This window comes from Salvelinus fontinalis, chromosome 35 (genome assembly GCF_029448725.1).
Source record: "Salvelinus fontinalis isolate EN_2023a chromosome 35, ASM2944872v1, whole genome shotgun sequence".
NCBI classification, from domain to species: domain Eukaryota; kingdom Metazoa; phylum Chordata; class Actinopteri; order Salmoniformes; family Salmonidae; genus Salvelinus; species Salvelinus fontinalis.
The window spans coordinates 16,549,950-16,565,149 of record NC_074699.1 but is presented as its reverse complement, the minus strand read 5'-3'; the positions used below and the strand labels follow the sequence as shown (position 1 = coordinate 16,565,149).

Sequence of the window (15,200 nt, the reverse complement as noted above, 5' to 3'; positions counted from 1 at the left end):
ACATCAATAGCCTAACCCACTCAAGCTACAGGCTATAAGATTGCAAGAAGAACATCTGAGACCTCAGAGACCCTACTGTGTGGATTTAATCAGCCAGGAAACCACAAAATCCTTAAATGTAATAAATAAATGAACAGCACCAGAACAACAGACATGTAGCTAAGCTCGTGCCAGGATATACAAGCTGGTGAGCAGCTGGAGAAGGTCAAAAGGAAACTGCTATTGTCAGCACCACTTTGCGTTTGGGAAGAACAGAGGGGTGTCCTACTGAAATAACTGTCCAAAGCCTCCTTAGGCTTATTTCAGACATAATGGAACTTCAGGGAATGGAACTGTTAAAACATGACCAACATAAATACAGATGATCTTAATTTGACCCTGCTTCTCACAGCAGGAAAACAATCCTGCAGAAATATAAATGTGAATTATTATGTGGATTACAATTAATTGACATTTGTGAAGGTGTTTATACATTTTCCGTAAGGGCAAATCAAGTCCAGTGTTTCTCCGATATGTATGTGTTGCTAAAAGTTTGGAATTTTTCTTTGGATTTTTTTTTTTTAACTTCGGAATGACAAAACGTTTGCAGTGTAAACTTAAATGACTAAAACCAAATATAAAGTATGTAGAACATACAATAGAGGAATATCTTTTTAACAAACAATCTTTAAACACTAACAATCACCAAAATAAAAACTAGACAGTTAGGGAGAATAGAAAATAAAAATGCTGTGGCATTGATTTTGATATATCCTAATATTTGATGTGTGCAGGAAAATTCTCTGCGACAACAGATTGATCAAATTAAAATAACAGATCTGTACACACATACAAACAGAAAAACACACACAAACACACACACACTGTGGAAGGTTTGAGGTTGGCGAGGGCAGCACCATAACAGGAGAAGCACCTGGGTTGCAGCCATGTGGAAGACAGAGAGGACAAAGTCAAGGGAAGTGCAAGGTGATGCACAAGTCGACCCACAGCAGATTCTATCTCCGCTGCTCCCCCACCCTACCCAGCACAACGACACCTCCCAGTCACAGGTGACAGAGCCCAGCCTCCACTAACTCAGATAAACACCAGCAGTCTGCCTGCCCACTGACCACATGACACCAGGATCAGGCAGAGAGAGGGCACAATCACATCCATTAAAGTTACTGTAGCTTTACAGTGGTCATACTTCCACATAATTGCAGTTGTGGAGTGGAATTGTAGAATATTGGATTGGTTTAAGATAGAGATTTCCACTAGGAGCAGCACCCATCTAATGTGTTGATTATCCCTCGCCATAAATGACACTATCCACTGGCCCTATTGTGATAACGACCCTTGAGGTCGTTATCACAATAACTGTGTGTGGCACGTTCTACAGTCAGGCAGCGCAGGGCAGTCAGACAGTGTAAACCTCCAGCTGCTTGGTGTCACTGCAGACATGGAGCATCGCTGTAACTCAACTCTCCACTGCAGTGCTGCTTTCATTACACACACACACACACACACACACACACACACACACACACACACACACACACACACACACACACGCACACGCACACGCACACGCACACGCACACGCACACGCACACGCACACGCACACGCACACACACACACACAGACACACACACACACACACACACACACACACACACACACACACACACGCACAGACACGTTCCCCTGCAACGCCTCGCCTCGGCAGCCTGCATGGCCCTCCATCTCCTCTCCATCCAGAGATGGGGCTACTGACACACACTTTACTATTTGCATACCATACATGTCATTTGTCCCACATGCCAGAGTGTAATGAAGTGAACATGAGGCACTGGCAGCAATGGAAGTTGCATACAGAGGACGTGTGGAGAATATTAATTTTAACATTACATGGGGCTGTCGGGTAATGTAATATGTATGCAAATGGAACAGAACAGTGTTTCCAAGTGCCCACTACTTCCGCCTGTCCTCCTCAGCCTCTTCCCTCCTCTGCTCGCTGCTGTTTTGCTGTGTTTGTGGTATGACTGTGTCTTGGTTTTTTGCAGACGGAAAGGCAGTGAGAGGACTGTGTATGTGTATGTGTGTATATGTGTGTGTGGCAGAGGAGGCTGGTGGGAGGCTCATTGTAACGGCTGGAATGCAATGAATGGAATGGTATCCACACGTTTGACTCCATTCCAATATTCCATTCCAGCCATTACAATGAGCCCATCCTTCTATAGCTCCTCCCACCAGCCTCCACTGGTGTGCACGCGTGGTTGCGGCTGGTCCCGGAGGAGGCCTGTTGGAGAGAGGGGCCAGAAGGACGGTGAGGCAGGCAGGCCTAACTAGGAGGAGGGACTACGGCTTAGCTGAGAGATGAGGCACTGGCCTGGCTGTGATTTATGGCTCCAGCTTCAGGGGAGAAAGAGGAAGTTGAGAGGAAAAAGGCCTCTGTGTGAGGAGGGATGCCAGGTGGAGTGGGCAGCCAGGCAGGCAGGCAGGAGGCTGTGTCGCAGTGCTCCGGGTGTAGACTGCAGGCAGGAGACAGCAGGAGGTTGGGAGAACTGGCATGCTTGGAGCTCACAGTGTGGATCCAGTCAGCAGGGCAGTGAAGCAGGACTCGACATCAGCCCTCTCCTCCTCTGTCGTCTCTCTTTTAAGAAGCAGTCTGGTTCAGACTTTTCCCCCTAAGTGCATCACAGCACAAATATGCTGAGGCAATGATGAACAGGGGAGTCTGCACATGCTGGAGCATCCACTCTCCTGTCAGAAAGAGACACTTACCAGGTAATAATGACTACACTACCATACCAGTAGTCTATCTATAGCGCAGCATTACAACATAAAAATATTGCCAGCCACAGGTCAATCACTGGTTTCTTATAGCAAGTAAAACTCCTATTTTAGAACCCATGTGCCAAAGGCAAGCTGTTACCTACTGCCTAAGATGGAACCGTATCCCTTGTCAAAGACCAATAGCTGAGGAAACGTGAAGCAAAATCACAAAGGGGAGAAAAATCATGCAATAACCCACTGGGTGAGACTGTAAAAATACCATAAAAGCTATAACTACTAGCTTCTCATTAGAAGTCTTTGTAGCTCCCAAGAGCACCATGAAAGGTCTCAGCAGATCAGGTGGGAACACACAGCAGCGAAAGTAATTGCTAAGGTTATGGGAAAAGGTCTCTGAGCTTAGGAGAAAACACTCTGAAATACGGTACCTTTCAAAAAGAATCAGTATGCCATGAGTGACTTATGTCAGATCACATTCTCAACCAATGAGAGGGAGCTGTTGATCTGACTATGTTTCTATGTAGATCTGACAGAAAGCTGTGAGGATGCTGACTCAATGCTTCACACATAAAAAAAGGTTTAAAATGAATGTGAACACCAAATTGCCAGGGGGAAATATGCTGAAATCAATCTTTAAAGCAACAGGATAGAAACAATATTCATATAGGCCTAATATATGTAAAACCCTCCCACAGCTGTGATGTTTACAGTGTGTTGTGTCCATGTGACCCATCACTCTGTATCAGTCAGCCCCTGTCAGTCAGTGAAGGGTGAGGACAGATAACAAGAATGTGAAAGTGGTTCTCTGCAGGCAGAGTGGAGGATGAGGGTTACAGTGGAGGGAGGTACTTCGAGTCTTCTTCTTGAGAGCAAGTGAGTGGCATCCCTGAGTAGGCCCAGAAGAGCTGGGGGATAAATGTCTCAGCGGGAGCGCTCAACTGTCCACGTGAAAGAGAGGGAGAGAGTAGTAGTAATCACTGCAGACCAGAGGCTGACCCAGCTACAATCACCGCTACTGTCACTCAACCTGACGCCAGGCAACTGGATAGCTAGCCGGGTCTGTTATTGACCACCATCAGTCACGCAAATACGTTACACATCCTTTAGCTAGGTCTAGCACTCACAGTCAGTTATGTGCTGTTTATGGCACAATGTTCTAGTAAGTCTGAAGCCTTCAGGTTAAATTATCAGACGGCTTCCCTATGGAAGGGTGTGTCTGGTCTTGTTCTTCTATCCTCAGGGTTAGGTTAAGGGTTAGAATTAGTTTAGAATTAGGGTTAGGGGTTAGGTTCAGGGTTAGGCGTTAGGGAAAATAAATGTTAGGTCCCTATGAGGACAGAAAAACAAGTGTGTGTGTGTGTGTGTGTGTGTGTGTGTGTGTGTGTGCGTAATCATTGCCTGGACTTCATGCAATGGCTGTAATTCTTACGTAACTGCACAAACACTTCAACGAGTGCATTTTAACCCTGTCCGCTCCCTCCCACACACAGCTGCCTTCACCCCCTGCTGAGCACTAAGGCACCGCCGTGCTCACCTCTAGCAATAGGCTTTTGAGAGGTGGGCCCTTGCATGCAATAACTCCTAAGCACACAAACATTGACAGATTTGATATGAGCACAGCTAAAGAGAGAGAAGTCACAATACATTTTCCCACATTGACATTGGTTTTAAGGTCTGTGAGGACCAACCAGGTCTCACTCTCTAAATAAACACATTTATGCTAATATATTCACACCCACATGATCATGTTGAGTAAGAGGGAAAGACGGAATATCCTTGATATTCCTTTGCTTTTTCCCTGTGTTTATCTCTCCAGGCTGTGAGCTGAACTTGCGCCAGGCCAGGCAGGACCTGTCAGAGACAGAGGGCTGGGAGCAGGGAGGCAGGGGGTGTGTGTTTCTGCTGCATTGGGCAGATCTGATGTGCAGGGCCAGAGTCAAGGTCAAACCCACTGCTCCCAGCCAGAGGCAGAGGAAACCTGAACCAGCACCGCAACGGAAGAGAGCACCTCTCCCTTCACTGCACTGCCTGTCTGCTGGAGGTATGTGTGGAGTGCGAGAGAAAGAGAGAGAGAGAGCAGGGTGTTGGAGCTGTCTCTCCTCCTCAACCATGGGCGTCCGTAAAGAACAGAAGCCAGGGAAACAGGAGACAGTCTGGATGGGCTTGGCTGGGGCTCCTGGATTCTGATACTTTCTGCATCATTAACACTGTCCCGGCATAGAGAAGAGCACACTGAACACTATCCACACGGCAAAGGAAGGACTCAGCAATAACAAACCTACAGCCCTGAGCCTTCGTAACGTACACCACACACAGTTACCATGATAGCAAAATTTAATAAGCAACTTTTTTAATTAAAAGCTTTCTAGACTCTCTCACTATCCCTTCACTCAAGACAGCACTAAACCTATTACATAACGTAATAGCATCACAGCGTAGAGTAATAACATAATTCAGTGTACAAAATGTAAGACACAATATAATACAGCTCTACAGACTTGTCCATTTATGTGATTCAAATCAAATCATATTGTATTAGTCACATGCGTCGAATGCAACCTTACAGTGAAATGCTTACTTACGAGTACCTAACCAACATTGCAGTTTCAAAAAATACAGATAAGAATAAGACATAAAAGTAACACGTGAAGAGCAGCAGTGAAAAAACTACAGCGAGACTATATACAGGGGGGTACTGATACAGAGTCAATGTGCAGGGGCATCGGTTATTTGAGGTAGTATGTACATGTAGGTAGAGTTATTAAAGGGACTATGCATAGATGACAACAGAGAGTAGCAGTGGTGTAAAGAGAAGGGGGGCAGCACTGCAAATAGTCTGGGTAGCCATTTGACTAGATGTTCAGGAGTTTAATGGATTGGGGGTAGAAGCTGTTTAGAAGCCTCTTGGACCTAGACTTGGCGCTCTGGTACCGCTTGCCGTGCGGTAGCAGAGAGAACAGTCTATGACTTGGCTGGCTGGAGTCGTTGATAATTTTTAGGGCCTTCCTCTGACACCGCCGGTTCCATCTATGAAGTTGTTTAAAAGCTCTGGGGGCGTCTTTGGGCGGAAGGTACATTTAGAGTTGAACTACATGGAGAAATAAATGTTCTTAATACATTGAGCGGATCCAAGGGAGGTGTGTGGAGTTAATCAAGGACATAGAGAAGATAAGTCAATGGATGGAATGAAGCACTGAACATAAACATCCCTGGCAGGTTGAAGTGAAATAATATAATAAAGGCTAGTTGAAATTAAAAGTCTGAAACTAAATTAATTATATATTATATAGTGCTGCTAAATTATAATTTCAGTGAGCTAGCCTATGTATTGCGGAAAAGCCTCCTCCATCTGCTGCTGTTGTGAGCTGAAGACACAGCTCAGGGGAGGGAGCATCAGAGCTGTCACTCATCTATCCATATGCTATCTGACCTTTCACATATAGCGCCTAGATAGGACCTAGCATCCGCCATTAACCAGAGTTCACAACACGTATTGAACCCTACTGGAGGGCAACAGATTCTTCATCCTCACCCCTTAATCAACGTCTTTTCATTAACAAGATGTAAAAGCTTTGACCGACAGGTCACTGATCCAATCATAAATGTCCCTGAGCATCTTCTGGAGCTTTTCCTGGGGTTCTACAGTATCTTTGATCTGAGTCATTTGCACTCTGCTCTGAAACTAGGCCCCACAGAGACAGGCCACTGTACCAATGTAGGGACCTGTTTAGCCTAAAGGTGCTTTAAAAACACCTATCAGCTTGTTCCCTTCTCTAACACGATAACGAGAGTTGACAGTTTACTTTTCACGCTTTAGAATTTGAACTGCTACAGTTCCCTGATGTCAGCCTGTGTCCTACCTTCAGTTGTTGCTAAAAATGGCCATCAAAAGAGTTCAGCTCAAACTTAGTGAGTGGAATGTCTGGGCCTAATGGATGGTGGTGTGATGTGTGTCTGACAGACAGTGGGTATAGCTACAGCATCCATCTTGTGCTCTCTGCAGTAAGTAGGTCTCCAGAAACTATACTATGGCAGTAGTGGGTCAGGGGACCTCCACAAGGCCCTGGTTGACTAAAGAGGATCTGCCATGAGTAGAAACATACTGTGATGCATAATGGAACCAGGAACAATGTTGTGAAAAGTACACTCTTGGAAAAAAAGGGTTCCAAAATGGTTCTTCTGTGGTCCCCACTTTTTGGTTCCAGGTAGAACCCTTTTTGGTTTCATGTAGAACCATCTGTGGAAAGGTTTCTAGATGAAACCCAAAACTGCAACCAAAAAGGGTTCTTCAAAGGGTTCTCCTATAGGGACAGCTGAAGAACCCTTTTAGGGTGTAGAAGCTTTCAAACTCACATTTGGGCACTTAGCTGACAAATTGCCTTAAAATTATATAAATATTATGCTATTAACAGTTATAACCACACTGCACCTGGCTGTGACTGAAATATGACCTGGACATGATGTATGTAGCTATTATCTAGCAAAATAACTACTTGTTTTGGTCTTGCACGGCGATACCACTGTCTTCATTCTGAGGGGATGTCATGAAACTGTGCCCTCGATGAGCAGCTCCTTACTACAAAAAACTTTGATCCGAAGCATGAGCCCATGAACTCATTCCCAGATAGATTCAGCAAAGTCAGTTCAGAAATATTCGGTATAAAAATATGTTGTATGGAGTTGGCGATAGTGTACATCTGAATAGTACTACAGTAATCTAGGTTTTGTGAGGTGAAACCAAGAAGGAAAACACAGTATAAACATTTCACACCCAACTAATGACAAAGTGGACATGACAAAGGACTATTTCTGAAACTGAGATGCTACATTGCTCCTGTCGTGACAGGAACCTAAACAGTGGTGTTGTATGGAATGCAGAACGAAGTGTGATTCAGTATAACTACCAGGGTCCAGACAGCAGCCTTGTCAGCCACAAGCTCAGGGGACGTGTAAATGAAGAGAACAGTGAGTCTGTGTTTAGACACGGCATCCTGTGTTGTTAATACAGAGGAGGAGGAACAGGCCTCAGCATTAGGCTACACTGCATGTGGAGTGAAACCAGACTCCCCAATTACATCCTACACACTTCAGCCAAGACTGTTGTTTATGCTGTGATTGTTATTTTACTGTATGTACGTTATGGACATAAGAGCACCTTTAAACTTCTCAATGGTCTCATATCATGGAAGACCTCAACAAGTTACCCACAAATGTACCTTGACAATAGAGGATCATGGACCATAAAAATAGTCAACTTATTTCATGTCTCCTCTTATGATACAATTACTGCACTTATGTTTTTGTGTGTGTCTGTGTGGGTGTCTATGTATGTGTACCTTCCTGTCTTCAACTTCCTGTCCTTAATACACAGCCCTTTACCTCAGGGGGAGCATGTTGTGTAGAGGCTACTTTGTCCACTCTGACCTCACTGTCAGACTCTGCTCACAAACTCCTCCACGGCCCCTTAACGGTCTGGGAAGCAATGCCTCCCGCTGTCCCTCCTCGACGGGAAAACGGGACCTGCTTGCCAGGGTTCCTCACATGGCCCAAAAATCACCCTGAGAAATGGCACAGTGTGCACAAGGCCTGACACAGAGTCCAAACTCCCGTGGTGAGATAACACCAGCTACAGCCTCTCTGCTGCTAACTTTCTGGGGCAGCTGCCTTCTCGTATTTGAGTTCCCATCTAAATAAGATATAAATAGAGCAAAAAATCACCAACATCAACAATAACATGTGGCAAATTTGCAACATAAATTCAAGTGCTTTGAAATAGCATCAGCTGATATTGCACCAATTAGATGCATCACTACTTGAATATGGCGGTCTATTGAATCAATCAGGTTCTGCACACACATTCTTTGTTGGCTGCCGTGCGCAAGCTTAAGCTGTTGTTCCTGGTGGCATGCTATTGCTGTAACGTGTTAATCACCATGTTTGTTTTCTGCTTTCCCAGCCTCCACTTGTTTGGGCTCTGCTTTGGGACAAGGGGGTTTGTACAGCGTACCTTGCTCACTGCTTGTTATTATAATTATCTTAACATGATGCACGCTCTGGCAGTGAGCTACCGCGAAGGAGCAAAGCCTAACGCCAAGACTAACGTATTGTAAATCATTTTCTAATAAATGTTTAAATGAAATATGTGTGTTTCCTGACTGAATCGAAGATAACACATGGAAAAAGTCCTAGTATTTTGTGTTGGAACACTAGGAACATTTCTATTATTCTCTTCTACTGTATGTTCAATTAATATAAATCGGACAATATGGTCTGACAATATGGTCTGATTTTAATATTTTTTACATGTATTGAAAGCAGTAACCCCTCAATGTACTCTGAACATTTCATGACTCTAGGATGAAGAAAATATATTCCAAGTAGGTTTTGAAGTTTTATAATTGTATGTTCGTTAATGGGAAAACCTTCCATTTCCTGAAAAGTTTACGTTTTCATCCGACAATGACTTTTGCCGTCTGTGTGGAGGCACTTTGTAATTTATTAGCAATGTTCTGTGTTAGCGCTCTTGTCTACATTTGGAAATGTAGAAATAGGCCTTCTATTTTGGGACTGATGGTTCTGGCCTACCAAAATATGTTATACAGAAAGGTAAGCAGGTGAATGAGATGACACTTTAAAAGGTGGAGGGAGCTGAAAGAACACCATCCTGCGGTGGCCTAAATCCCAGAATACCTGCGATAAAACACACTCCTTTAATGTTCTGTGTCTGGGTGAAAAGAGAGACTTGAGACCGTTTTCGAGAAAGGAACCTTTTCATAGCCTATCCATTGGAAATGTACAGACCTATAGGTATACATTGTTACCATCCTCCTACCATGTTATTCCCACTTTATTATAGGCTGTTGTGTAGAGTGCTGACTTGGAATTAAAGAGCCATTAATAAGAAAGAGCATAGAAAACCAGAAGCTGACCGGCACCATACAGTCAGACTCAGTGCTGTACAGTCCAGTGCTGTTAGCCTATAGAATGTACAGTAAAGACAAAGAGAGAACACTGGCTGGCCATCTCATGATGTCTTAAAGTAGCTGTTTCACCCTGTTTATCCTCATTGGTCCACATTTGTACCTCTGTCCCTCGCCTTGACCCCACCCCATACCCTGTCTTAACTGGCCTTCCCAGCCAATCGCCATGGAATCCTCATTACCACGACGCCCTTTTCTCCATCTCCCATTTCATAATTTCATCATGACATCTCATTATGTTGATCATGATTTATCTGTTCCAGTGAATCCACAACTGATGACAGAGCAACAATTTTTTTCGGATAAAAAATTATAATTCTGATGCAGGCTCTGGAATTCTGCTGTGAATCTCGCTTTGAGAGAAAGCGTCTACACTCCCAGATAACAGAGCTATTGTATAACTCCCGTCAGTATTGTACCAACTCAAACCAGAAAACACTACTTTATGCTTAAAACATTGTGCACAGAAAGCATTATTGTGTTCCTAAATAAGAAAGCAGCAGACTTGCTGACTTTTCACATTATGGTTGAAACAGAACGCTATATCAACAAAGCGTGCTTACAGCTGTAATGGGAAATAAACCTCATGAATAAACATGTATATTTTAAAGAAATGCTTCCAACCCGAACTGTACTGCTCATCACCAGTTGGGATATTTTTTAAAGACAATGCTAGAAACTATAGAAAACAATTACATAACTGTTGTGATATAACAAACAAGACCTAAAAAGCGGCTCCACATTCCACTGCACCATCCAAAGGGGTTTGTGCGACAAAATACTCTGGCCTTACTGTTGTTATGGAGGGACTCAAACACAGAATGGTTATGTGCTTATAGATTTGATTTTGACCGTTGGTTAGCAACATTCTTGCCATAGTACTTGAACACTGTAAATGAGCGAGAATTTTCTATCCAATACGAGAGGTCTCTTGTCCACTTTCCCCTTTGACTCGGTCTCTCCAATTTTACATTTTTAAATTTAAACTTTATTTAACTAATTCACTTAGTACCAGCTGGATTTCCTATAAGGATTAGCCAATAATATATTCCTCTCTCGCATACAGACAATATACTGCACCTAATAGGACAGTAAGTAGATAATATATAAACATATCAACATACACATTGACACCTAGACACATTTCAGTTGAAGGCATTCACTTGTACAACTGACTAGGTATCCCCCTTTCCCTTTCTCTAACCAGATTCTAAGCTGAGCATCATCAGGGCTTGATTTATACTACACAGCCCACTGTGACAGCCATGCTGGCATCAAGAGCTCACAGAAGCATTCACCATCAATTTCACGGCAGATAGCACACTGTCCACTGCCCGCACAATAATATATTTTTTAATAGTCTCCTCAAGATGTAAAATATAAGGCTACATGACATTACTGCCTTCAGAGAGATGATACCAAATTGGTATTGGCATGCATCTGTGTCAGCTAGTCTATAAGCTACTGACCTGCAAGCAAGTCCTCACGGATGATGAGGACAAAATATTTAACATGTCCATCATGTGACACCAGACCAGACAAATAAAAATATGCAAATACAAACATTTTGTACAGAAAGGTATTAAGTCGTTATATCAGTCTCTAATCACCAAGTGTGGATACTAGGGTTGCTTGAGAAGCCAATATTTTCCTGTTTTAACCCCACATTCAGTGCATCACTTAGGAATCTTCCATCGAATGCTGTACACCCACTGCTAATAGATCAGAGGACCACTTTGTTCAATAGAGCAGACACTGTAGACTAGTGCTGAGCGATTAGTGCTTTTTGCGGTCGGTTCGGTTTCGATTCGATTAAAAAATAATCACGGTTTTCGATTTTGGTTTTGTTAATTTTTTTAAACATTAAATGCACTATGTGGGTTGAATGCTGTAACAACACAGAATAAAACAATTACTACAAGTCCCATAATGGTAGTGACTGCCCATTACTGCTTATCACCATTTATTCACTTTACTCATTTATTCACTTTACTTAAATAAAATATTTCAGTTGTTGTGTATATTACATTTGTTTTATTTGATAACTTTATTACTTCATTCTAAGTCATCTCATCTCTATAGAGCTGCTGCCTATGCTGTCTGACAAAATCCCTATTTTAGTAGTTCTTCAATACCAACTATCAATCATTTAGCTGAATGTATATCAGGTAGATGTACCTCCTGAAGCAACTGCTCTCGAGTCTCTCTCTCTCAATCGCGCATTCTTTTCTCTTTTATATAGCAGGCGTAAAAGAAACACGGACCGGACAAGTAGGCGTGCAATCGATTATGGCCATTGTAGTTCATTAACACGTTTTCTGCGCTAAACTATGTTGAATATGGGCCTGTTGGAAACTACAACTCCCTACTACATCGCACAGTTCGGGCTTGATCTGATTTATCTCTAGAAAAGCTGCACATTGTGCACATTGAGCTCACAGACAAAGACAAAATTCAATGGAATTCACATAATTGAACCGATGACAGTCAATGACTTAGTTAAAAAACGATAAATAACCAACATTTCAGTTAATTGCTCAGCACTACTGTAGACACAAGTACTTGCCGTCTGAAGGTAACGGCATGTGTGAAGTCTCTAGAGAGTTAGAATTGCCAAACATCCGTTAAATTGGTTTTAAGACACAACATATTGATCATTAAAGGTTAAGGTGGAAAACACACCGATTAATTCAGTTGTGTCCCAGTATCAGGGCCAGAAGACCACTGACCCCCAATAAAGTCAGCTCATATCACCATCGTGTGGTTATAAGTAGGTACTACATCTACAGCCCATTGTAGGCGATGGTAAGATTGCTGCAGAATGCAGTTTTCTTGGTAGATATTATTGCTCACCTGGTGTTGAAGAGAGGGTCATTATAGATGAATAGAGGGTGCATCACTGTACGCTCCTGAGATAGAAACACACCCTGGTTGTGAGGAGCCATGACTCCCCCCTCCTGCTTGTGACAGCTCCTCAACGCAGGCTGATCTGTAAGAGATAATACAATAATAACAATGAGTGAAAGCATCCATAATATTCAAACAAATTATACCACCAGATGAAGAAATACTGGTGTGACAACACACTTCATTTTCCCCAGATGATGAATTAAATCATGTTACAATATGCCACTTCATCCTTCATTCCTTTGTTTAGGTCTAAACACCAGAAATTGAATACAACAACAACATGTAAACAAAAATACAAACAAAATTGAAGACAGTACAGAATGCTGATTACCCTGTCTCTATTGTTTTCTTCATTTAACTAATTGGGACAATGGACTGTCTGGCACTGATGCAGGAGCCATGTGTTAAAACGTATCCCACTGGACAGACAATAATCTCCTCACTGCTGTGGCTTACAGTTGCTATTTTATCCCAGTTCTTAGGTAGTTTAGAACAGGTTAAAACCTCCTGCTACTAACATTAACACATCGCACATTTTCCAATGAAACTGACAAAAATAACATCTTTTGTGATTTAAAGACTGTAATTTTACTGTACCTTCAATATCCAGCAGAAAACAGGTTAGCAAGTGTGGACACACCTCCTCTAGAACAGAGCAGAAAGAACAGAACGCCCCCGGGCCCTTCAAAGACAACTTGTCCAGAAATATCTCTGTCCTTTTCCTATTGGTGTCATAACCCAGGATGTCCTTGCATTCCACTAGAGAGAACACCCTGTCATACACAAGGTATGGCAGCACCTTGTTGATATCCAGCTCCTTCAGTAACCGCTCCCTATGGTGCCTCAGGATTTTGGCAGTCCACGTTTTCTTCTTCTTGCCAGATGGTCCCCGGCCGCTCATCTGCTTCTTCACAAACCAATTCCGAGTATCACTGCCCAACATTTTCAGGTTGGATAAAAATAAATGTTCTTTAACAACACCTCTCTCTTAGCAAAAGTCAATTGGACGGTTGCACATATTCTACAACTGTGGAGGTTGCCATGCCAAATATTTCCATAATGCGGACTATGTTTCCACCAGACATAATACGTCTGGACAGGAAGGTCGACAGTCTGGACATGGACAAAAAATGAGCTTGGTGCTTATGTTGTTAAGAGGATTATCATACTCTGTTTACACCTTCACAAACTGCTCACCAAGAAAATACAGCACTCAGACCAATTTACTATTTGGCTTTGTTATAATAGACCTAGTAGCCTAATCACAATACTTGTCTGTTTAAAATCTGTCTATAGTCTCTATAAAATCAGGCTGGGCACTGCATATTTGTTTATTGGAAATAAGAAGGGGGGGGGGGGGGGGATTTCGGCAAGACTAATTTCTTGCCTCCCAAATCCCCTCCCCCCCTTCTATCTTGGGACTGCAAGGCCTGGCACACTTCAGAATCATTTTGGTAGCTCATGTTGACCAGCAGTGTGTGCCACAGAAAGCAAAGTTAGAGTATAAAGAAACAAACATTATTATCTTAAACATTACAAAATGTTTCTCAAATAAAAGATAATACACAAATATTATCACACAATAACATCACAACAACATCACAAACATTAAATAAGAAAGACAAATTTCAATCTTTGCATAACAAGATATAAAATGACAATAAATCAAATAAAAAGAGAATAAATAACAAACAAATATTGGAAAGCTGCAACAGCTCCACTAAACATTTTGTCCACTTTTTATGGAAAGTTTTCCAGGTGATACTGTCGCCTGGAACTCAAGCCTAACCTCGTCCTGACAGGCAGCACAGACATAATCCTCCAATGATCGGATGGTTTTCATACAATACTGGTGTGACCATCGTGGGCAGTGTATAAAGGTACAAGGCAAGACCCAAATGTAGACACAGGAAGCAGATGGTTGAGTTCCGAAATTCATGATAACAAAAGGGGTAGGCAAAAGACAGGTCGGGGACAGGCGAGAGTTTATTAACCAGGTCTGAGTCCAAACAGTACCAGGGGATAGGCAGGCTCGAGGTCAGGACAGGCAGGGGTTCAGTGAACAGGTCCGAGTCCAAACAGTACAAAGAGATAGGCAGGCTCAAGGTCAGAACAGGCAGAGTAGTCAGGCAGGCGGGTTCAGCGTCAGGACAGACAAGGGTCAAAACCAGGATGGCTAAGAAAAAACAGAGTATGGGAAAAATAGGAGCTAGGAGAAACACTGGTTGACTTGGCAAAACAAGACAAACTGGCACAGAGAGACAGGAAACACAGGACAGAGGTAGAGACAGGAAACACAGGGGAAAATACCTGGAGGTGGGTGGAGACAATCACAAAGACAGGTGAAACAGATCAGGGCGTGACACTTTTGGGAGCAGGAGGATAATGTAAAGACTGTTGATACAGAGGTAAAACATGCTCTTCTTCATCTTAGTTTCAATTCAGTGAAAGTCATAATTTGTTCACTTTAAGCACAATTCATTTGTGTATGTATTGTATTTCTATTGTAAGGATTCAGATGACAGACTGGCATTGGG

The 15,200-nt window shown here is 42.8% G+C and overlaps 1 protein-coding gene across 1 annotated transcript; it reads right to left on the bottom strand.

Annotated features, from left to right (window-relative positions):
- Positions 1-2,345: 2,345 nt before the first annotated feature.
- LOC129834126 (uncharacterized) lies at positions 2,346-13,966 on the bottom strand. Its single transcript, XM_055898874.1, has 3 exons — positions 13,261-13,966; positions 12,607-12,742; positions 2,346-2,511 (listed from the first exon to the last, which is right to left on the bottom strand). Exons 1-3 carry the CDS (start codon positions 13,604-13,606, stop codon positions 2,346-2,348), a joined length of 648 nt encoding a protein of 215 aa, XP_055754849.1. The 5' UTR covers positions 13,607-13,966.
- Positions 13,967-15,200: the final 1,234 nt, after the last annotated feature.